Source organism: Triturus cristatus, chromosome 10, assembly GCF_964204655.1.
Source record: "Triturus cristatus chromosome 10, aTriCri1.1, whole genome shotgun sequence".
Classification (NCBI taxonomy): Eukaryota; Metazoa; Chordata; class Amphibia; order Caudata; family Salamandridae; genus Triturus; species Triturus cristatus.
The window spans coordinates 1,244,711,827-1,244,735,939 of NC_140593.1; the positions used below are offsets into that span (position 1 = coordinate 1,244,711,827).

General features: G+C 53.2%; 1 protein-coding gene across 3 annotated transcripts in view; it reads right to left on the bottom strand.

Moving 5' to 3' along the window:
- The window catches only part of IQSEC2 (IQ motif and Sec7 domain ArfGEF 2), a 559,465-nt gene that overhangs the window by 148,885 nt on the left and 386,467 nt on the right, over positions 1 to 24,113 (bottom strand). For all 3 annotated transcript variants that reach the window (XM_085629906.1, XM_085629904.1, XM_085629905.1), the window contains one exon: positions 2,724 to 2,849. In XM_085629906.1, coding sequence (XP_085486032.1) covers positions 2,724 to 2,849 — 126 coding nt within the window. The remainder of the gene's footprint in view (positions 1 to 2,723; positions 2,850 to 24,113) is intronic.

Sequence of the window (24,113 nt, forward strand, 5' to 3'; positions counted from 1 at the left end):
GCACCACAGCCTTGGGTCTACCGATCACATCGCTTCAGCAAAGATGACGCCGCTGCCTGCACGTGACCTGTCATCACTGCAAAGAGCACCGCTCCGATTCACACTGCAGCCCTGGTCTAACCGATGCCGCTGGTCGTCCGTCATCGAGCCAGTGCGTGAACTGTGACCTGAGGGTACCGCAAGTCACAACGCTCTGCTTCACACCGCAGCCCCGATGCCGGTGCTTGTGACTTCAAACTCAAGGAGTTCGACCTGCACCACATGTGATTTCAAGGACTCGAAGACTTCTGCACTGACTCCCGGAACCGACTCCTGTTGATGCCGCTCCTTCGGAGCTCACTGCGAGGTCTGATGGCCTGCATCTCAAGGGGTCCTGTTTTATGGGTCTCCCCAGCACTGTAGCTGGCTCCCGACGCTATGGTCAGCCAGAACTGGTGGATTTGTTTGTTCACGACTCAGTGATAATCCTGGACAGAGCCCTCGACTTCCAGGAACGGTTTTTAAAGTCTATGGGGCATATGTAGAAGCCACTATCACCCCCACAACGTCACTTTTACGGACGTTGTGTTGGCGATAGGGCCTGCACCTTATGTACAAAGCAGCGTTAAGCCACTATGGGTAGGGTGAAAGAGGCGTGCAGTGGGTGTTGTGGTGGGCATTCCACTACAACACCCATTGTATTTGATGCTGCCCCCTATGTAAAAGGGTGGCTTACATCGGAGGCAGCGCAAAATTAAGACCAAGAAAACCCTAGTCTTAAGTTGGCGAAAGGAGGAGAAATGCATTATTTCTCCTCGTTTTTGCTTTTTCCATGTGAGCTGCCTTGTGCAGAACACATGGAAAAAGCAAAATGCCATGGTTTGTTTATGTACAGGTAGGTGTCCCTTCCGGTACATAAACAAACCTTTTAAAAAAATGCCACTCCTTCCCCTCTTACATCTGGAGGGAGCCAACGAGAAGCTCTCAAGACATTATCTAAACACTTAGCGTTCTCCTCCATCTTTGGAATTCATTCTCACCACCAGCAGGAAAAGGAAAGCTTGCTCTCCCCTCGCCGGCCTCCATGGCTATCTCCCCCCCTGTCTACCTAACGGTGCAGGGCAAGGAGCAGGAGCACTTCCTTTCCTCCTTCACCTTCCATGGCCCTCGCTCCACCTCTCACACCTAGCATGTTATTCCACAAGAAGACATCCCTCCTGCAGCTCGTTCTCTCTTACCACCAGCAGGTCATTGACCAGGAAGACTTCCCTTCCCCGTCCCTCCCTGCCATGGCTGTGACCTGTGCTCTCTTACCACCACCAGGTCATTGAACACGAAGACTCCCCCCGCCCTGCCGTGTCTGTGACCCGTGCTCTCTTACCACCACCAGGTCATTGAACAGGAAAACTTCCCCTGCCCTGCCGTGCCTGCGACCCGTGCTCTCTTACCACCAGCAGGTCAATGAACAGGAAGACTTCCCTTCCCCCTCCTTCCCTGTGGTGCTTGTGACCCATGCGCTCTTACCACCAGATTTTCATTAAACAGGAAGACTTCCCTTCCCCCTACCTCCCTCTTACCACCAGTAGGTCATTGAACAAGACATACCTCTCCCCCGCCGTCATGCCTGCGACCCCTGCTCTCTTACCACCAGCAGGTCATTGAACAGGAAGACTTCCCTTCTCCCTCCCACCTGGGGTGCCTGCGACCCCTGCTTTCTTGCCACCAGCAGGTCATTGAACAGGAAGACTTCCCTTCCTCCTACCTCCCTCTTACCACCAGCAGGTCATTGATGAAGACATACCTCTCCCCCCGCCGTCATGCCTGCGACCCCTGCTCTCTTACCACCAGCAGGTCATTGAACAGGAAGACTTCCCTTCTCCCTCCCACCTGGGGTGCCTGCGACCCCTGCTTTCTTGCCACCAGCAGGTCATTGAACAGGAAGACTTCCCTTCTCCCTCCCTCACGGGGTGCCTACGACCCCTGCTCTCTTGCCACCAGCAGGTCATTGAATAGGAAGACTTCCCTTTTCCCTCCCGCGGAGCCTGAGACCCCTGCTCTCTTACCACCAGCAGGTCATTGTACAGGAAGACTTCCCTTCTCCCACCCTCCCCGCGGTGCCTGAGACCCATGCTCTCTTACCACCAGCAGGTCATTGAACAGGAAGACTTCCCTTCTCCCTCCCTTCCCACAGTTCCTGCGACCCGGGCTCTCTTACCACCAGCAGGTCATTGAACAGGAAGACTTCCCTTTTCCCTCCCTCCCGTGGTGCCTGCGACCCGGGCTCTCTTACCACCAGCAGGTCATTGAACAGGAAGACTTCCCTTTTCCCTCCCTCCCGTGGTGCCTGAGACCCCTGCTCTCTTAACACCAGCAGCTCATTGTACAGGAAGACTTCCCTTTTCCCTCCCTCCCGCGGTGCCTGCGACCCCTGCTCTCTTACCACCAGCAGGTCATTGAACAGGAAGCCTTCCCTTCTCCCTCCCTCCCCGTGGTGCCTGCGACCCCTGCTGTCTTACCACCAGCAGGTCATTGAACAGGAAGACTTCCCTTCTCCCTCCCTCCCCGTGGTGCCTGCGATCCGTGCTCTCCTACCACCAGCAGGTCATTGAACAGGAAGACTTCCCTTCTCCTTCCCTCCCCGCGGTGCCTGCGACCCATGCGGTCTTACTATCAGCAGGTCATTGAACAGGAAGACTTCCCTTTTCCCTCCCTCCCCGTGGTGCCTGCGACCTGTGCTCTCTTACCACCAGCAGGTCATTGAACAGGAAGACTTCTCTCTGATGCAGCCCAAGCCTCTGAGGTCGGTTTGGATCTGGAACTTCGTAAAGCTGACAACAGCACACCAAGCGCCGGTGCGGCAAAGAAAGTACCTGCAATACAAGAAGAGCTGCCTCAGTACAAGAAGATTTGCAGAAGAAGGCAGAGGATATGGAAGGACCTCATAAAAAGGTATGTGCTTGTGAGCTGGGAGACAGTATGGAAAAGAAGAAACAGATTAAAAATAATTTGAGAAACAAAATATATGGTAGAATGAAGAGGAGAAAGACTCAGTAAAGTACGGTGAAGCTAGAGAATAAAGGCAGATCAGATAGAAGTGACTAAAAATGCAGGGGAGGGGCACAAATGTAGAAAGCAGGTGGACAAGAAGTAAGAGTATGGAAACAAAATCAAACAGAAAAACAAAAGAAGAGAGGAGAGGAGTGGAGCAAGAAGGAAAACATAGGAGCAGGAAGGGAAAGAGAGGAGAAAGGAAATAATAGAGGAGATTCAAGGGAATTAAGTGATAAGAACAAAGCAGAGGAGAGAAGACCAAGAAGGGAGGGCAGGAGAAGAAGAGACAGAGGAGAGGAATATCAAAAGATAAACAGAAGCATAACAAAAGAAAAGAGGAAAGAAAGAGAGAAGAGAAAGGAAAGAAGATAGAGAAGACAGGCACATGAAAAAGTGATAAAACAAGCAAGGGTGGAGGCCAGCGGACAGGAAAGGAGCGAAGAGAGGAACATGAATGGGAGAGAGGAGAGATAGAAACAGAAAGAGCTGAAGCAAAAAGTAGAGAAGAGGTTGCAAATGTTAATATCAGGCAGAGGGGCAGAAATAGAGAGATGAAAGAAGCATAAAGGGGAAAGAGAAGCACAAGGGTAAAAATTAGATTAAAGAAGAGTAGGAGGATTCAGAAAGTATTTAAAGAGCAACAGGAGGCCAATGAAGAAACAGAAGGACGAGAGGAGTAAGAAGAGAAGAGAGGATACAGGAATGGGGACCAAAAAGGGAAAGAAGTGAGGATATAAAAAGACAGGAGCAGAGAAGCTAACAAGTGTGGGAAGGAGGCGGTATGAAGGGAGAACTGATTTTGAACAAGATAAACCTACGTTTACCCCATTCACATAGATTTCAACAGTCCTGGCATCTATCTGGATCCACCGGTCTCTTCAAAGTGTGTCTCTCAATTTCCCTTTTGTAAAACGAGGTCTAACCATATCCAAAATATTTATTTGTGTATTTATTTATTCTGGAACTTGGTGAAATGGTGCACGTGGCATGACATACTACATAGCACCAGTCATTAGATGTTAGTGCAGAGAAAGGGTTAACGGAAGAGCCTGATGGATGGAGCAACGAACACCAGAAAGACCCTCGTTCAGGCCCACGTCACCAGACGCCTCGACTACAGCAATGCCCTCTATGCCGGCATCTCCACCCAGGTCGACTATACAGAACACATTCAGTCTCTCATCCTGACCCTCCCCAAACAAACTCACATCGCCCCACACCTGCGAGACCGTCACTGGCTCCCCATCCAGAAGAGATGCCAGTTCAAGATCCTCACGCACACCCACTAAGCCCTCCACGTCCTAGGACCTGCTTACATCAACCATTGACTGAACATCCACCAACCCGCAAGACATCTGCGCTCCTCTTCACTCGCCCTCGCGCACGCACCCAGCATCCATCACAGCAGTGGCCACTCCTTCTCCTACATCGCTGACAAGACCTGGAACGACTTTCCAGCTCAGTACAGCCTCCTCACTGGCACACTGCAGAAAAAAACTCCCGACCTGGCTCTTCGATGGAGACACCACGCCCAGATACCCCTAGGAGTGACAGTGCTGCGCTCTACTGATTGAAGATTGGAGCCTGCTGTTCTTTTGTCACAACCCATTTCCAATCACTAACTTCTCAAGAACAATCTATTTTGAAAAATAAACATTGACAGTGCTTGAGAAAAATGGTACTTTAAGATATTCATTATAATAAAATGTATACGCCTAACCAAAGTACTCAGAAATGATAACACTGCTCGTCTTGCCAATGGATTGCTTGTGAACCCACCCATATCTAAAGATGATCGATCAGGGTAAACTGCAACCTCAGGGTATCCCACCCTCCTCACCTGGGCACCTTTAGCAGACCCTCCTCTGACAGCAGGGCGGGTGGGGACAGCAGGGCGGGTGGGGACAGCAGGGCGGGTGGGGACAGCAGGGCGGGTGGGGACAGCAGGGCGTGTGCGGACGGGTGGGGACAGCAGGGCGGGTGGGGACAGCAGGGCGGGCGGGGACAGCAGGGCGGGTGGGTGGGGACAGCAGGGTGGGTGGGGACGGGTGGGGACAGCAGGGCGGGCGGGGACAGCAGGGCGGGTGGGGACAGCAGGGCGGGTGGGGACAGCAGGGCGGGTGCGGACAGCAGGGCGGGTGGGGACAGCAGGGCGGGTGGGGACGGGTGGGGACAGCAGGGCGGGCGGGGACAGCAGGGCGGGTGGGGACAGCAGGGCGGGTGGGGACAGCAGGGCGGGTGCGGACGGGTGGGGACAGCAGGGCGGGTGGGGACAGCAGGGCGGGCGGGGACAGCAGGGCGGGTGGGGATAGCAGGGCGGGTGGGGACGGGTGGGGACAGCAGGGCGGGTGGGGACAGCAGGGCAGGTGGGGACAGCAGGGCGGGTGGGGACAGCAGGGCGGGTGCGGACGGGTGGGGACAGCAGGGCGGGTGGGGACAGCAGGACGGGTGGGGACAGCAGGACGGGCGGGGACAGCAGGTCGGGTGGGGACAGCAGGGCGGGCGGGGACAGCAGGGTGGGTGGGGACAGCAGGGCGGGTGGGGACAGCAGGACGGGTGGGGACAGCAGGACGGGCGGGGACAGCAGGTCGGGTGGGGACAGCAGGGCGGGCGGGGACAGCAGGGTGGGTGGGGACAGCAGGGCAGGTGGGGACAGCAGGGCGGGTGGGGACAGCAGGGCGGGTGCGGACGGGTGGGGACAGCAGGGCGGGTGGGGACAGCAGGGCGGGCGGGGACAGCAGGGCGGGTGGGGACAGCAGGGCGGGTGCGGACGGGTGGGGACAGCAGGGCGGGTGGGGACAGCAGGACGGGTGGGGACAGCAGGACGGGCGGGGACAGCAGGTCGGGTGGGGACAGCAGGGCGGGCGGGGACAGCAGGGTGGGTGGGGACAGCAGGGCAGGTGGGGACAGCAGGGCGGGTGGGGACAGCAGGGCGGGTGCGGACGGGTGGGGACAGCAGGGCGGGTGGGGACAGCAGGGCGGGCGGGGACAGCAGGGCGGGTGGGGACAGCAGGGCGGGTGCGGACGGGTGGGGACAGCAGGGCGGGTGGGGACAGCAGGACGGGTGGGGACAGCAGGTCGGGTGGGGACAGCAGGGCGGGCGGGGACAGCAGGGCGGGCGGGGACAGCAGGGTGGGTGGGGACAGCAGGGCAGGTGGGGACAGCAGGGCGGGTGGGGACAGCAGGGCGGGTGCGGACGGGTGGGGACAGCAGGGCGGGTGGGGACAGCAGGGCGGGCGGGGACAGCAGGGCGGGTGGGGACAGCAGGGCGGGTGCGGACGGGTGGGGACAGCAGGGCGGGTGGGGACAGCAGGACGGGTGGGGACAGCAGGTCGGGTGGGGACAGCAGGGCGGGCGGGGACAGCAGGGCGGGCGGGGACAGCAGGGTGGGTGGGGACAGCAGGGCAGGTGGGGACAGCAGGTCGGGTGGGGACAGCAGGGCGGGCGGGGACAGCAGGGCGGGCGGGGACAGCAGGACGGGTGGGGACAGCAGGTCGGGTGGGGACAGCAGGGCGGGCGGGGACAGCAGGGCGGGCGGGGACAGCAGGGTGGGTGGGGACAGCAGGGCAGGTGGGGACAGCAGGTCGGGTGGGGACAGCAGGGCGGGCGGGGACAGCAGGGCGGGCGGGGACAGCAGGGCGGGTGGGGATAGCAGGGCGGGTGGGGACGGGTGGGGACGGGTGGGGACAGCAGGGCGGGTGGGGACAGCAGGGCAGGTGGGGACAGCAGGGCGGGTGGGGACAGCAGGGCGGGTGCGGACGGGTGGGGACAGCAGGGCGGGTGGGGACAGCAGGACGGGTGGGGACAGCAGGACGGGCGGGGACAGCAGGTCGGGTGGGGACAGCAGGGCGGGCGGGGACAGCAGGGTGGGTGGGGACAGCAGGGCAGGTGGGGACAGCAGGGCGGGTGGGGACAGCAGGGCGGGTGCGGACGGGTGGGGACAGCAGGGCGGGTGGGGACAGCAGGGCGGGCGGGGACAGCAGGGCGGGTGGGGACAGCAGGGCGGGTGCGGACGGGTGGGGACAGCAGGGCGGGTGGGGACAGCAGGACGGGTGGGGACAGCAGGACGGGCGGGGACAGCAGGTCGGGTGGGGACAGCAGGGCGGGCGGGGACAGCAGGGTGGGTGGGGACAGCAGGGCAGGTGGGGACAGCAGGGCAGGTGGGGACAGCAGTGCGGGTGCGGACGGGTGGGGACAGCAGGGCGGGTGGGGACAGCAGGGCGGGCGGGGACAGCAGGGCGGGTGGGGACAGCAGGGCGGGTGCGGACGGGTGGGGACAGCAGGGCGGGTGGGGACAGCAGGACGGGTGGGGACAGCAGGTCGGGTGGGGACAGCAGGGCGGGCGGGGACAGCAGGGCGGGCGGGGACAGCAGGGTGGGTGGGGACAGCAGGGCAGGTGGGGACAGCAGGTCGGGTGGGGACAGCAGGGCGGGTGGGGACGGCAGGGCGGGCGGGGACAGCAGAGCTCAGTCGCGCTCGTTCGTTGTCCGTTGGACCTGGATGCGCAGCTCCTCCTCACCCCAACGCACTCTTTCATCCGGGTACTTATCCCGCCGCAGACACATGAGCTTCCACCGTGGCTGTCCGACACCAAATGGACACTCTCTAGCTTGATACGAAAGGTACATGAAGTCTTCATCTCCACTGTCCTCTCAAGATCCCGTTAATTCCAGGATTCAGAGCAATATTCCTAATGGAAGTGGTCCGATACCTTCTGCATGTTTAATACTCATCTCTCTGACGGCTCTTTTACCAATGAGTCTTGATGCCACTATTTGAGGTAAAATGGCAACATTGATATCCAAGTTCAGATAGGGCATGGGGCTTAGCCAGGACCAACGTGGTGATGGCCGCAGGCCTGTGACTGGCCTACGCGTCCCTGCCTGGGTGACATATCTGTGGATGGAGATGACATCTGCGGAATCTGTTCTCTGGCACAGAAGGGGGAGAGTCTATGTGTCGGGAGTCACAGCTCTTGGGATGTGTTTGCATAGAGGGGAGGGCTGCGATCCACAAAGAAGACCTGCGCCCATCTCTGGCGGTCTGAGCACACACACACGCGCACAGACGGAGCCATCACATGGGTACAGTGTGGCTCTGCTTGAGGATGGTGGTGGTGGCGCGTGAGGCTGCCGGATGAAACCCGCCACCTCTTCAAGCCCACACATACGTGGTAAAACCACACGGAGTGACCCGACACTGATGAAGTGGGCTGCACATGGAACCGCCAGCAGTGTGGGCTCCATCAGATGCTAAGAGACCACAAATGAAAGTACAAACGACCACCCCGAGCCACAAGACATTGAGACTCTGGCCAAAGGCCCAAAGATCCCAGCAACTCCTTCCCCTCGTACATCTGGAGGGAGCATGAGAGGCATCTGCACCTTCACAGCGGCAGCTCCGACTCACACCGCAGGTCTGAGCTCCCACCGCCATTCCTCTGCTGATCGGAAACCTTAGGGTCAGGCAGCAAGGTGCGCCCAAATAAAGTGATAGAGGCCAGCTCTTGTTACTAGCACAAGCAGAGGAAAAGAGCTGGTACTGTCCCGTCCCATCAGCAGGTTTACATTAGGGGGTTCCTAAAATGGAGCAGAAACCACAATCCCGCTCTGGTCTAACTACATTGGTGAATAAGGCACACAGCGTAATTAGGTACACACAAGTGAATACTGGGAAGGCATAGATTTCGAGGGGAGGGAGAGAAAGCTCTAACCACATTGGCATAGCAGAACAGTCTGAAACGACTGCACGAAGCACATGCAATCCAGACACATCGGGAAGATGACTGCCCGGAAGACTAAAGAGGCTGACACAGTAAGGACAGACCCCTCTCCCTTCACTATCACCCCTCCAATGACAACCAAACAGCAAAGCTGGGCTCATGAAAGGTGATCTCAGGTCTTGTCAGCTGACTTGCAAAGTTCGAAGTCGAAAGAAGCTTGACCAAAGTGATACCCTCAATCCAACAAGATGGATCAAGAGGGTGTTGCACAAGACGTAAACATCAGGAAGCTTCAATCAAATATCACGTTAGATGTCGTTGACGCCTCAGTAGAAGCATCACAGCTGAGATGCAAGGTCTTTTCTGATCACAGGAAAGGGTTCTTCTCTAACAAGCTGAAGATACTGCGAGAATCCAAGACAAACTCACCCCTGCAGCTGATTGCTCTGGAAGACTGCCACAGCCCACTGCGGCTGAAACATATCTACTCACACTGCTTAACGATGTTTTGAACAAGAATGGCCTACGGTTAAGATTCAAGTACAGGGCAAGACTCACCAAGTGTTACCATTCACAAACAACGAGGAAGGAGCCACAGAGAGGAGACTGAAGTTCAAAGATAGTAATGTTGCTCCTCCGCCGAACAGTCAAAGGCTCAGACATCGCTCCACTAAGGCCACTCCTGAGATAGAGGAGAGTAACGCACAGTCTATTGGGGAATCTCCCACAGAAAGTAGCAAAGAGCCGAAGGGAACTCTCAGGGCCTCAAAAATGGTGAGGAAAAGGAGAATGCTACTTACCAGTATGCATCTGTTCTTGGCATGTAGAGCTGCAGATTCATATACTTGTGCATAGATCGCCATCTAGTGTTTGGTCTGGATGTTTGCACTTTGTTTTTCTTTGGAGAAGTCTTTCCAGTCACGAGGTATGTAACTGCTCCTTTCGGTGATAGTGCGCATCGGCATCAACTCCATTGTTAGATTGTTTTCCCGTAGAGGGTGAGAATGGAGTTAGAAAGAGTAGGTAGAAAGAAATGTCCATGAATGCATGTATCTAAGTAAGATGTAACTGAACAGGTATAGGTACCCGGGGAGGCGGGTGAGCACATATGACTCTAAAGCTCTATATGCCAAGAACAGATGCATACTGGTAAGTAGCATTTTCCGTTCATGGCATATGAGCTGCAGATCATATACTTGTGCATAGACTGTACGGCAGTTATCTACCAAAGCGGTGGCTAACCTGTAGCTGTTGCAGTAGTGTGAAAGAGTGTGCATAAAACTGCCAGGCCAACTCTAGCTTGTTGTGTTGCTAACACATCCACTGAGTAATGTTTGTGAATCGTGTGGGGTGGCCCATGTTGCAGCTTTGCATATATCGTCTATGGGTATATTCCCTAGGAATGCCATAGAAGCTCCCAGTTTACGTGTAGAGTGTGCTCTAGGGGGAACTGGTAATGTTCGTTTAGCCTTTTGATAGCATATTTGAATACATTTTATAATCCACCGTGCAATATCTGATTTTGATATAGCATTGCCCTTGTGTGGTGGAGCAAAGGCTACAAAAAGTTGATTAGTGTTGCGGAAAGGTTTGGTCCTTTCGATGTAATACAGCAACACTTGTTTGACATCTAGCGTGTGCAGAGCACGTTCTGCCACTGAATCGGGCTGAGGGAAGAAAACAGGCAACTCAACCGATTGATTAATGTGAAAGGCAGAAATGAATCTAGGAAGGAATTTAGGGTTGGTCCGAAGAACTACTTTGTTGTGGTACATCTGCAAGAAAGGTTCTTCTATGGTGAATGCCTGTATCTCACTGACTCGTCCGAGTGATGTGATAGGAACAAGAAATGCTACTTTCCATGTAAGAAACTGCAGTTCACATCTGTGTAATGGTTCAAAGGGTGGACCCATTAGTGTAGTGAGAACCACATTGAGATTCCACACTGGGGCAGGTGGTCACCTAGGTGGAATAACTCTTTTGAGTCCTTCCATAAATGCTTTAATGGCAGGTACCCGAAAAAGAGACAGATGCTGTCTATTTTGGAGGTATGCAGCTATCACAGCAATGAGTATGCTACATTGGTATGTTGCAGTGTAACAAACAGCATATAATGTTTGAATGGAAGCGTCGAGCGGGTGGATGTGGTTGTTGTGCTTCCATTCGGTGGCGTAGCAGGCTCTGGCGGTAGCACGCCTGGCTTCTTTGATAATGTTCATTCAGTCTGGTGGTAAATTTAGGTAACCAAATTCTAAGACTTCAGGTGCCAGATCGCTAGATTGAGTTCATTGGGATCTGGGTGTCTTATCTCGCCATGGCTCTGGGTGAGTAGACCGGGTGAAAGTCTTAGTTTTTGGTGAGGAACTACTGAGAGTTCCAGCAGGGTTGTGAACCATGAATGACGTGCCCATGTGGGAGCAACCAGGATAAGGGTCAGGGACGTGTGTTTGAGCTTCTGAACCACTAATGGAATGAGTGGGAGAGGTGGGAAAGCGTAGGCAAATATCCCTGACCAATTCATCCATGATGCATTGCCTTTGGAAAATGGGTGTGGGTATCTGGACGCGTTTGGGCATTTTGCATTTAGATGCATGGCGAACAGGTCTATGTCTGGGAAGCTCCACATTTGGAAGAATGGGAGGAGTACCTGAGGATGCAGTTCCCATTCGTGTATTTTACGTGTCTGGTGACTTAGTATGTCTGCCATCTGATTGTCCACGCCCGGGAGGTGTTCCGCCAGGAGAAAGATTTTGTGATGAATGGCCCATGTCCAGATGTCCTGTGCTAGCTGGGATAGCTGGAGGGAGTGTGTTCCCCCTTGTTTTTGAATGTAGTACATGGCCGTCATGTTGTCTGTGCAAATTAGTACTGTCTTGTGTAATAATTACACTTGAAATGCCTTCAGAGCCAGAACAATCGCTAGCAGTTCTAGGTGATTTATGTGGAGCTGTTTCTGCTGAGGGCTCCACATTCCCTGAATTGTGTGGGTTTGGAGATGTGCTCCCCAACCTGTGAGTGATGCATCTGCGGTCAGTACTATCTGTGGAACAGGATCGCTGAAGGGCCGCCCTTTCAACAGGTTTTGTGTGTTCCACCACTGCAGAGAGAGATGGGTGCAGCCGTCTACCAACACTAGATCTGATAACTGACCGCGAGCTGGTCCCACTGACGCGCTAAGCACTCCTGCACAGGGCACATGTGAAGTCTTGCATTTGGGACTATGAAAATGCAAGACGCCATCATTCCTAGTAGTTGCATAAACACTTGAGCTGGTAGGGAGGGTTAAGGCTGGAATTGAGACATAACGCTGTGAAATGTTTCTGGCTGGAGTTGGATAGGCTACAGCTTTGTGGGTGTCTATGGTGGCCCCTAGATAGTATTGAGACATGGAGGGTTGAAGATGTGACTTGCATGATTTATTGTGAACCCTCGTTGCTGAAGGAGTTGCACAGTTTTGTTTGTGTGTTGTTTGTGTGTTGCAGGCAACTGTCGTATGAACTGGCTTTTACCAGCCAGTCGTCTAGGTAAGGGAAGACGTGAATCTGTTGTCTTCTCAGGTGGGCTGTGACTACTGCCAAGCATTTTGTGAAAACCCTTGGAGCAGTTGTGACTCTGAATGGTAGTACTTTGAACTGATAATGCTGGCCTGCCACGAGAAACCGTAGGTAATTGTGGTGAGCCGTCCTTGGGAATTAGGAAGTATAGTGAGTACACTCCTGTTCCCTGATATTGTAACGGGGCCGGTTTTATAGCACCTTTTTGCAATAAGGAAAGAACTTCTTGCTCCAGAAGTGTAAGATGTTCGCGTGACATGAGATGTGACCTTGGAGTTATATTGGGTGGAGTGCTTGTAAGCTACAGACAATAACTAGATTGGATAATTTGGAGGACCCATTTGTCGGTTGTAATTGTATCCCAAACGGGTAGAAATTGTGAGAGACGCCCCCCGACAGGAGTGGGATGATCGGGGGTATGGGAAATAAGTCATTGTTTACTGTTATTGGCAGGGGAGAAGCTGGTAGAATTACCTCTGCCCTTTCCCCTACCATTATTACCTCGATATCCTCCTCGAAAATAGCCTCTGAGAGGTTGCTTGATTGTTGCCCTTATAAGAGGGAGAGGCATTGTCGGTAGAGATGTTTTTGGAGCCGCCTCTATAGAATGAACGAAGAAAAGAACCTCTGTTGGAGGGTGCTTGCAATGCCCCCATGGACTCAGCAACCTCTGTGTCTTTTTTCATCTTTTCTAAAGATGCATCAACTGTTAGCGCAAAAAGGTGTTACTTATTGAAAGGTTGATTAAGAATAGAGGCTTGTACCTCTGGTTTGAAACCAGAAATCCGCAACCAGACATGTCTGCGGAGCAGTACACTAGTGTTTATTGCCCGAGCCGCATTATCTGCTTGATCTAAGGCACATCTGATAGCGGTATTAGTTATTAACTTACCCTCTTGAATAAGATCGGTGGCTTTAGGTTTAAGCATCTAATAACGTGGACTCTTTATCGGGGTGGGGCGTCCCCTGTGGTTTGGGAGTTGGCCCTCTTACGAGCATTAGAAACGACCAATGAGTCTAAAGGTAAATGCCCCTTGATGTAGACTGGGTCATTAGGTGCAGCCCGGTATTTCCTCTCTACCCTGGGAGTGATGATTCTCGCTTTGACTGGGTCTTGAAAGATATCGTCTGTATGTTTAAGCAGGGTGTTTAGCACTGGTAAGGTTTGTTTAGCCCTGTGAGATGAACTAAGGGTCTCTAATATAAAGTCTTCCACTAGACTTTACTTGTGTAACTCTACCCCATGGCATTGAGCGGCTCTATTAATGAGTTCATTGTACCCAATATTATCATCCGTAGGGGAAGGTTTGAAGGATATGAAACAGGGTCATTATCCGGCTGAGGGACAATATAATTATCCCAGGATCCTGTGGTACGTGTTGCGGTGCATAGTCACCTAAATCGTCATCGTCTACTGTATTGTGTGGGTCAGGTGACGGTGGTGTAGGAGAATGTGTAGGTGTAATAAGAGGAAGTTCGGAAATGTAAGGAGAAGAAGAGTCAATAGCCAGCACTTTCCTCTTCAAAGGAATGTGGTAATTGTCCGATAAGTCCATTTTCCTTTTCTCTGGAAGTTTGGAAACAATGTGTACAGTTTCCGGGTTGATTGCGATTTCCTTCTGCCTGGGATCCGGTGGATTTTCGGTCCGAGTTTTATGTGCAGCACCTTCTTTAGATGTCAGTCTCGGAGTTGAAAGTTTTGGTTCCGAAGTTTTCGGCTCCGAAGATTTTTCTTTCCGCAACGGCGAGATGGAGGTCAGAAGGTGTTTATGTTTTGACGCCGAAGGTTTGGGGTCGGCACCGGCGTGTGTACGGGTTGAGCCCGAGTTCGAAGGCTGTTTGTGCTTCGGCGCCGAGCCCGAGGGCAGGGTGCTCGAAACTTCTTCTTGGTGCCGACCTTGGCCCGCAGGCAGAGGAGGGACCGGAGCCTTTTTCTTATAAAGGAGATGATAGGGAAACTGATAGTCTGTACCCACGGTTCTCTGAGCCGGGGGAAGGTCTTCTGCATCGGAGTCGTCGGACACAGAGACGGGCTCCTCCTCCATCTCGGCCTACTGCGCGTGTGATTTTTGTTGATCATACTCTTCTGCGAGGAGGTCCGGCGCAGGGCCACTTTGCTGGTACATTTCGTGACGTCAAGCCCGTCGATCAGAAAGAGTTTTCTTCAACCGAAACGACTGACACGCGTCGCAGCGTTTCTCGTCGTGTTCCGGGGATAGGCAAAGATTGCACACCTCGTGCAAGTCGGTGCGCGGAAACTGTGCGCAACACCTTGGACATAACTTGAATGGAGTCCGTTCCATCAGTTGCGACCGATCCTGGCGTGGTTATGTCCAACAGCCTTCCATGAATGTTCTGATTGGAAGAGTTCAAGATTACGATACGCGGGGAGTGTGAAACGCGATCAATTAACAATACCATCGAGGGTAGTGGATTGCGCGTCAAAGGGGGCCCGAAACACGGTGCCGAACCAGAGCGCAACAATTCACATCAGAACCCGATGGCGGAAAAAATAATTTAACAATGGAGTCGAAGCCCATGTGCACTATCACCCAAAGGAGCCTGCCTCCTGACTGGAAAGACTTCTCTGAAGAAAAACAAAGTGCAAACATCCGGACCCAACACTAGATGGCGAACTATGCACAAGTATATGATCTGCAGCTCATATGCCTGGAACACATGGTTGGGGTCAAGGGAGTCATCAACAAAAGCAGAGGAGCCGGTGGAATTAGAAATGAGATCTGAACACTAAGATGAGCAAATGACCTACGACGAACAGGGGGTTTTGGAGAAGCGATGGGAATGCTAGTCGAAAGTGCAGGAATGTTGAGCCTCTTTGTCTGGAGGAAGTCATCACCATTGCTAAAACGTCTTCAGCAAACAGTCCCAGTAGGGATCTCAGCGAAAGATTATACTAATTCACAAGAGACGCTCCTGGAAGTTGAAACCATTAGAGGACTGACTTGAAGCTTACCTTTTTATATATGAATATGTTTTTGTCTATGGCTTAGCTGCTGTTTCTAGCAAGTTTAATGTTGGTGATGAGGGAGGGGAGAGTGGGGTACCACGCACTGGGACAGTAAGGCAATGGTAGATCTTGGGGAGAGAATGTAGCCTAACGGCTAGGGCAGTCGACCTCGGAGCTGGGGAACCGGGTTCGAGTCTCGGTAGGGACGCACAACATCCTGTGATTCTGGGCAAAACACTTAATCTCCCCATGCCTAACAAAAATGGATGTGTTCTTGTGTAACGGAACTGGTGCTCCGGTAAAGCGCTCTGATACCTCCGGGTCTAGATAGCGCTATATAAATCTCCACAAAAAAAAATCTCATGAGCAGAACTAGAGCTGGATGGTCCTTTGCTATCCGCGTTGACAGCCATGATGATACTGAACACGTTCTTCGATGGACAAATGAGATCCTTTGAGGACTGTAAACAAGCCTACTATCTGAAGCAAGGGGGTAGATGCAGCAGTGAGTGATGCAACTTGAGAACAGGGGAGTTGCCTCGGGCAGCTGGCTCCGGGTTTGTACCCTGTGTCTTAGGACACAGGGTACAAACCTTAGGATGTCCATTCTCTGATGCGTTCTGGTTGCACCACTGACACAAGCGAAGTGGACGTATGAACTTAGATGGGAACGGACACTAGATGGGGAAGTGACTGTTGATGACTTGGAAATGCGGAGGATGGATAAGCTATAGAACCAGAGCTTCAGCCTAACACGGGGAATCCTTCGTGAAAGGTTTGATGGGATGTACTTTAACACCCAGAAGATCACACGTCCTGTTTCTGGGGACACTGGATAGATGTTTGAGGGGATGCAGGAAGGAAGTCATGAGGTGTACTTTACCACCCAGTAGGTCACACATCCTGTTTCTGGGGACACTGGATAGATGTTTGAGGGGATGCAGGAAGGAAGTCATGGGATGTACTTTACCCCCCAGTAGATCACACGCCCTGTTTCGGGGGACACTGGATAGATGTTTGAGGGGATGCAGGAAGGAAGTCATGGGATGTACTTTACCCCCCAGTAGATCACACGTCCTGTTTCGGGGACACTGGATAGATGTTTGAGGGGATGCAGGAAGGAAGTCATGGGATGTACTTTACCCCCCAGTAGATCACACGTCCTGTTTCGGGGAACACTGGATAGATGTTTGAGGGGATGCAGGAAGGAAGTCATGGGATGTACTTTACCACCCAGAAGATCACACGTCCTGTTTCTGGGGACACTGGATAGATGTTTGAGGGGATGCAGGAAGGAAGTCATGGGATGTACTTTAACACCCAGGAGACTACATGTCCTTTTTCTGGGGACACTGGATAGATGTTTGAGGGGATGCAGGAAGGAAGCCACGCTTTTCCATGTATGGTTACTACAGGCAAATAATCTAGACATGGCCAAAGTCTGGAGACAGAGCTTCGGCTAGCAGAGCTGCACCTCCTGGCATCGCGTCTATGCTGCACTGGAGACTGGATGTGCCACTGTATGCAATACTTGCTCAGTGGGGCTCGTATTTAGGCTACTTTGCTGGCCAAGGCCTCGACGCCAGGGTCAAGGTGCTGCCTTTAAAAAATATATATTTCAAACACTTCTTGAGTCAAAGAGAAGTGTCCAACTGTCCTGAGCTCTGGACCAAGGTGTGTCAGGCGTTTTTTAACCGGTCAAGGTTGTTTTATTGTTTTTAGATAAGACGAAAAAATGACTTCCCTTTGTAACAATATTTCTGAAGAAAATTTCATCTTCAACAGATTCTTCAGGTTATGACTATCCTGCGGGCACCGGACCAGATCCAGATACTCGTCCCTTAGCAATTGCTTCACAACGCTCCCAGACGGCACTGTGCGGCTCTGCCATGGCTGCACTCGCCCAGTATGTGACATCCAAGTATATAAGGCATCAACGCGTGTGCTGTTGTCAGTTACTGCAACTTTTTGCACACCGAATGCAGGCATGAGGAGACAAACCGAGAAACATCACCCACAGGACAGCATATGATGCGTGTATATCCAGGGTCGTATCACTCTTGGCGCTAACTCACAGGAGAAGGGAAAGCGCAGGAAGGAATCTGCAGGAAGATAATGTATCCATAACACGCATTGCTGCCGAAGGGAAGTCATTTTTGCTTCAGGTGGATACATAATGCCACATATTTTTCACCTTAAGAATGAGTCTCAAAGCAATACCCTCTAGGAGGTGGGATTGAGTAGTAGATGAACAACAAAGTCATCCAATCAAACCCTGGAAAAGTATCCGTCAATGCAACCTTCGCTTCCATGGACCAAATCAATCTAACCTTTCCAAGATCTGGGGAACCTGGCCACTTTTGCTTCTATTTTAAGCGTGGTTGAAGCCTCTCAAGCAAGGACTCACGGCAAACCTCACCAGGGCTGTGGTGCCAGAAAAGCTTACTCTGAAGCCCCATGTGAAGGGTATCTTCTGCCTCTTCAATTCAGGCCATAAACATAAGGAACGTGAAATCGGTGGCATCTTCAGCAACAAATCATAAAAGACAGAGAGCAGGCGTCTGCATTTCCAAAGCGCCCTAAAGACACTGAAGCACAAACTCTGGGCATCTACATCAAAATAGCAACCCCTGTGAACACCTGTAAAGAGACCCTCCGCCCCTCCCCGAATGGACAGATTTTTGCTATAATTAGAGTAACATTTACTTCACAATCCTCACCATCAAAGACGAGGCCTGACAAAACATCCCAGTTGTGCCTCCGCCAGCTGAGACGGTGCCACAAACTTTGTCATCTGTGAGATTATCGACAACAACAATGTCGACAAAGTTTCCATACAAGGGCACATCTCTCACGCCAGTATCACCACTGATGAAGACCTCGTCTTTGACGAGTAAGTCTACATCAAAATACCCTACGGCGAACGCCCAGACATCCAAAACGTCTTTTCTGTCGACACCTCCAACACCCTAGACAAAGCCACCACTGATGAAGGACTTGACACCCACTGCAGAAGTAACATTCTCCATTTGCAGCATATGCTGGTGAGGATCACATGCTTTGCACAGACTGAAAGGCAGAGCCCTTTCCCCACAGCACAGTCTTAGGATCAGATGAGGAAAATGTTTGGAAGACAATTCAAAGCGCAGTTTGCCCAACCTGTGCCTCGTGGACTTTGCACGGTCAATGGAGCACACAAGGGTGGTTTAGACCCCTGAAGTGTGCCAGGCCAGAGTGTTTGCATTAATGTCGACAATTGAGAGGAGGGCATATCGTCTCCTGCTCGTGGCCGTGTAGTCTGTAGTATGAACATCCTCCCGTTGCACTGTGGGAGGGATCAGAAGTCGTCACTACAACTGAAACCGTGCAATGCCAACTCCCAACACTAGTTGGCGTTGATGTGCGCAGCACTTGCTGCCAAGGAGAATGCTACTTACCTTGTAGGCATCTGCTTGTGGCACGTGGTCTCTGACTTCCGGCCACTGAAGTGAACAAAGAAACTTGACCGAAGGCTGGCAGACGGGTCAAGGGATAGCCCATGCTAGGGCAGTGTCTAAACCACATCCAGGAAAAGAGGAGAAGTTTAACAGCTTCCAACCCTCGCTTCTCTGCCGGCGATAATCTGCCATGACTTAGTGTCCAGCACCATCCATGCCTCAGTGACCACACCCTCACCGTCTCAGTGTCCCGCACCATCAACGCATCAGTGTGCAGAACCATCAACGCCTCACTATCCCGCACCATCAATGCCTCACTATCCCGCACCATCAATGCCTCAGTGAACAGCACACTCAACGTCTCACTATCCCTCACAGCCAATGCATCGGGGTCCATCACCATCAATGCCTCAGTGTCCAGGACCATCAATGCCTCAGTGACTAGCACCATCACTAACTCAGTGTCCAGCACAATCAATGCCTCAGTGACCAGCACCATCAATGCCTCAGTGACCAGCACCATCACTGCCTCAGTGTCCAGCACCATCCATGCATCAGTGACCACACCAGCACTACCTCAGTGTCCCGCACCATCAATACCTCAGTGACCAGCACCATCAATGCCTCAGTGACTGGCAGCATCAATGCCTTAGTGTCCAGGACCATCCATGCCTCAGTGACCAGCACCATCACCACCTCAGTGTCCCGCACCATCAACGCCTCTGTGTCCCACACCATCAACGCCTCACTATCCCGCACCATCAATGCCTCAGTGTGCAGGACCATCAATGCCTCAGTGACCAGCATCACTAATGCCTCAGTGTCCAGGACCATCAATGCCTCAGTGTCCAGGACCATCCATGCCTCAGTGTCCAGGACTATCAATGCCTCAGTGACCAGCACCATCAATGCCTCGGTGACCAGCACCATCAATGCCTCAGTATCCTGGACTATCAATACCTCAGTGTCCAGCACCATCAATGCCTCAGTGTCCTGGACTATCAATGCCTCAGTGACCAGCACCATCAATGCTTCAGTGTCCAGGGCCATCACTGCCTCAGTGACCGGCAGCATCAATGCCTCTGTGTCCAGCACCATCAATGCCTCAGAGACCAGCCCCAACGCCTCAGTGACCAGCACCATCAGCGCCTCAGTGTCCTGCACCATCAGCGCCTCAGTGTCCACCACCATCAATGCCTCAGTGTCTATCACCATCCATGCCTCAGTGTCCAGCACCATCAATGCCTCTTTGTCCAGGGCCATCAATGCCTCAGTGGCCAAGACCATCAATGCCTCAGTGTCAATGAACATCAATGCCTCAGTGACCGGCAGCATCAATGCCTCAGGGTCTGACACCATCAATGCCTCAGTGACCAGCACCATCAATGCCTCAGTGACCGGCAGCATCAATGCCTCAGTGTCCAGGACCATCCATGCCTCTGTGTCCAGGACCATCACCGCCTCAGTGACCGGCAGCATCAATGCCTCAGTGTCCAGGACCATCAACACCTCAGTGACCAGCAGCATCAATGCCAGTGACCAGGACCATCAACGCCTCAGTGACCAGCACCATCAATTCCTCAGTGTCCAGGACCATCCATGCCTCAGTGTCCAGCACAATCAATGCCTCAGTGACCAGTACCATCAATGGATCAGTGTCCAGCACCATCCATGCCTCAGTGTCCAGCACCATCAGTGCCTCAATGTCCAGGACCATCAATGCCTCAGTGTGCAGAACCATCAATGCCTCAGTGTCCAGGACCACCACCGCCTCAGTGACCAGCAGCATCTATGCCTCAGTGTCCAGGACCATCAATGCCTCAGTGTCCAGGACCATCACCGCCTCACTGACCACCAGCATCAATGCCTCAGTGTTCAGGACCATCAACGCCTCGGTGACCAACACCATCAACGCATCAGTGTCCAGGACCATCAATGCCTCAGTGTCAAGTACCATCAATGCCTTAGTGTCAAGGGCCATCAGCGCCTCAGTGTCCAATACCATCAGAGCCTCAGTGTCCAGGACCATCAATGCCTCAGTGTCCAGGACCATCATTGCCTCAGTGACCAGCAATGCCTCAGTGTCCAGCAATGCCTCAGTGTCCAGGACCATCAATGCCTCAGTGTCCAGGACCATCAATGCCTCAGTGACCGGCAGCATCAATACCTCAGTGTCTAGGACCATCCATGCCTCAGTGACCAGCACCATCACTGCCTCAGTGTCCCACACCATCAATGCCTCACTATCCCGCACCATCAATGTCTCAGTGACCAGCATCATCCATGCCTCAGTTTCCAGCACCATCCATGCCTCAGTGTCCAGGACCATCACCGCCTCAGTGACCGTCAGCATCAATGCCTCAGTGTGCAGGACCATCAATGCCTCAGTGACCAGCAGCATCAATGCCAGTGACCAGGACCATCAATGCCTCAGTGACCAGCACCATCAATTCCTCAGTGTCCAGGACCATCCATGCCTCAGTGTCCAGCACAATCAATGCCTCAGTGACCAGTACCATCAATGCCTCAGTGTCCAGCACCATCCATGCCTCAGTGTCCAGCACCATCAGTGCCTCAATGTCCAGGACCATCAATGCCTCAGTGTGCAGAACCATCAATGCCTCAGTGTCCAGGACCACCACCGCCTCAGTGACCAGCAGCATCAATTCCTCAGTGTCCAGGACCATCAATGCCTCAGTGTCCAGGACCATCAATGCCTCAGTGTCCAGGACCATCACCGCCTCACTGACCACCAGCATCAATGCCTCAGTGTTCAGGACCATCAACGCCTCGGTGACCAACACCATCAACGCATCAGTGTCCAGGACCATCAATGCCTCAGTGTCAAGTACCATCAATGCCTTAGTGTCAAGGGCCATCAGCGCCTCAGTGTCCAATACCATCAGAGCCTCAGTGTCCAGGACCATCAATGCCTCAGTGTCCAGGACCATCAATGCCTCAGTGTTCAGGACCATCAATGCCTCAGTGACCGGCAGCATCAATGCCTCAGTATCTAGGACCATCCATGCCTCAGTGACCAGCACCATCACTGCCTCAGTGTCCCACACCATCAATGCCTCACTATCCCACACCATCAATGTCTCAGTGACCAGCATCATCCATGCCTCAGTTTCCAGGACCATCCATGCCTCAGTGACCAGTACCATCAATGCCTCAGTGTCCAGCACCCTCCATGCCTCAATGCCCAGCACCATCAATGCCTCAATGTCCAGGACCATCAATGCCTTAGTGTGCAGACCCATCAACGACTCAGTGTCCAGGACCATCACCACCTCAGTGACCGGCAGCATGAATGCCTCAGTGGCCAGGACCATCAATGCCTCAGTGTCCAGGACCATCACCGCCTCAGTGTCCCACACCATCAAAGCTTCACTATCCCACACATCAATGTGGAAGAGGTGTGGCGCCGTGGCCAGGGTGACTGCCTCCGGAATCTGGGGATCACGGTTCGATCCTCGGCGCCGGCGGCAGATTAGCCCAGCACCATGTGACTTTGGGCAATAGCTTGATTAATCTTCCCGACGGCCCCCAGGGCCTAGAGACCCTTACGGGTAATTGTTCGCGCTTTACAAATGTGGATCATTAGTGACCAGCAGCATCAATGCCTGAGTGTCCAGGACCATCAATGCCTTAGTGACCAGCATCATCCATGCCTCAGTGTCCACGACCATCACCACCTCAGTGACCGTCAGCATCAATGCCTCAGTGTCCAGGACCATCAAGGCCTCAGTGACCAGCACCATCAATTGCTCAGTGTCCAGGACCATCCATGCTTCAGTGTCCAGCACCAATAAAAATGCCTCAGTGACCAGTACCATCAATGCCTCAGTGTCCAGAACCATCCATGCCTCAGTGTCCAGCATCATCAATGCCTCAATGTCCAGGACCATCAACGCCTTAGTGACCAGCATCATCCATGCCTCAGTGTCCAGGACCATCAATGCCTCAGTGTCCAGGAACATCACTGCCTCAGTGTCCAGGACCATCAATGCTTCAGTGACTAGCACCATCAATGCTTCAGTGACTAGCACCATCACTGCCTCAGTGTCCAGCAATGCCTCAGTGTCCAGTACCATCAATGCCCCAGTGTCCAGGACCATCATTGCCTCAGTGACCAGCAATGCCTCAGTGTCCAGCAATGCCTCAGTGTCCAGGACCATCAATGCCTCAGTGTCCAGCACCATCAATGCCTCAGTGTCCAGCACCATCAATGTCTCAGTGTCCAGCACCATCACTGCCTCAGTGTCCAGCACCATTCATGCATCAGTGAGCACACCAGCACCGCCTCAGTGTCCAGCACCATCAATGCCTCAGTGGCCAGCACCATCACTGCCTCAGTGTCCAGAACCATCCATGCATCAGTGACCACACCAGCACCGCCTCAGTGTCCCGCACCATCAATACCTCAGTGACCAGCACCATCAATGCCTCAGTGACTGGCAGCATCAATGCCTTAGTGTCCAGAACCATCCATGCCTCAGTGACCAGCACCAACACCATCTCAGTGTCCCGCACCATCATCGCCTCTGTGTCCCACACCATCAGCACCATCAATGCCTCCGTGACTGGCAGCATCAATGCCTTAGTGTTCAGGACCATCAATGCCTCAGTGACCAGCACCATCCATGCCGCAGTGTCCAGGACCATCAATACCTCAGTGACTAGCACCATCCATGCCTCAGTGTCCAGGACCATCAATGCCTCAGTGACCAGCACCATCAACGCCTCAGTGTCCAGGACCATCAATGCTTCAGGGGCCAGCACCATCACTGCCTCAGTGTCCAGCAATGCCTCAGTGTCCAGTACCCACCAGTCCCTCAGTGTCCAGCACCATCACTGGCTCAGTGTCCAGCAATGCCTCAGTGTGCAGTACCATCACTGCCTCAGTGTCCAGCAATGCCTCAGTGTCCAGCACAATCAATGCCTCAGTGACCAGCACCATCAATGCCTCAGTGACCAGCACCATCTCTGCCTCAGTATCCAGCACCATCCATGCATCAGTGACCACACCAGCACTGCCTCAGTGTCCCGCACCATCAATACCTCAGTGACAAGCACCATCAATGCCTCAGTGACTGGCAGCATCAATGCCTTAGTGTCCAGGACCATCCATGCCTCAGTGACCAGCACCATCACCACCTCAGTGTCCCGCACCATCAACGCCTCTGTGTCCCACACCATCAACGCCTCACTATCCCGCACCATCAATGCCTCAGTGTGCAGGACCATCAATGCCTCAGTGACCAGCATCATCCATGCCTCAGTGTCCAGGACCATCAATGCCTCAGTGTCCAGGACCATCCATGTCTCAGTGTCCAGGACTATCAATGCCTCAGTGACCAGCACCATCAATGTCTCGGTGACCAGCACCATCAATGCCT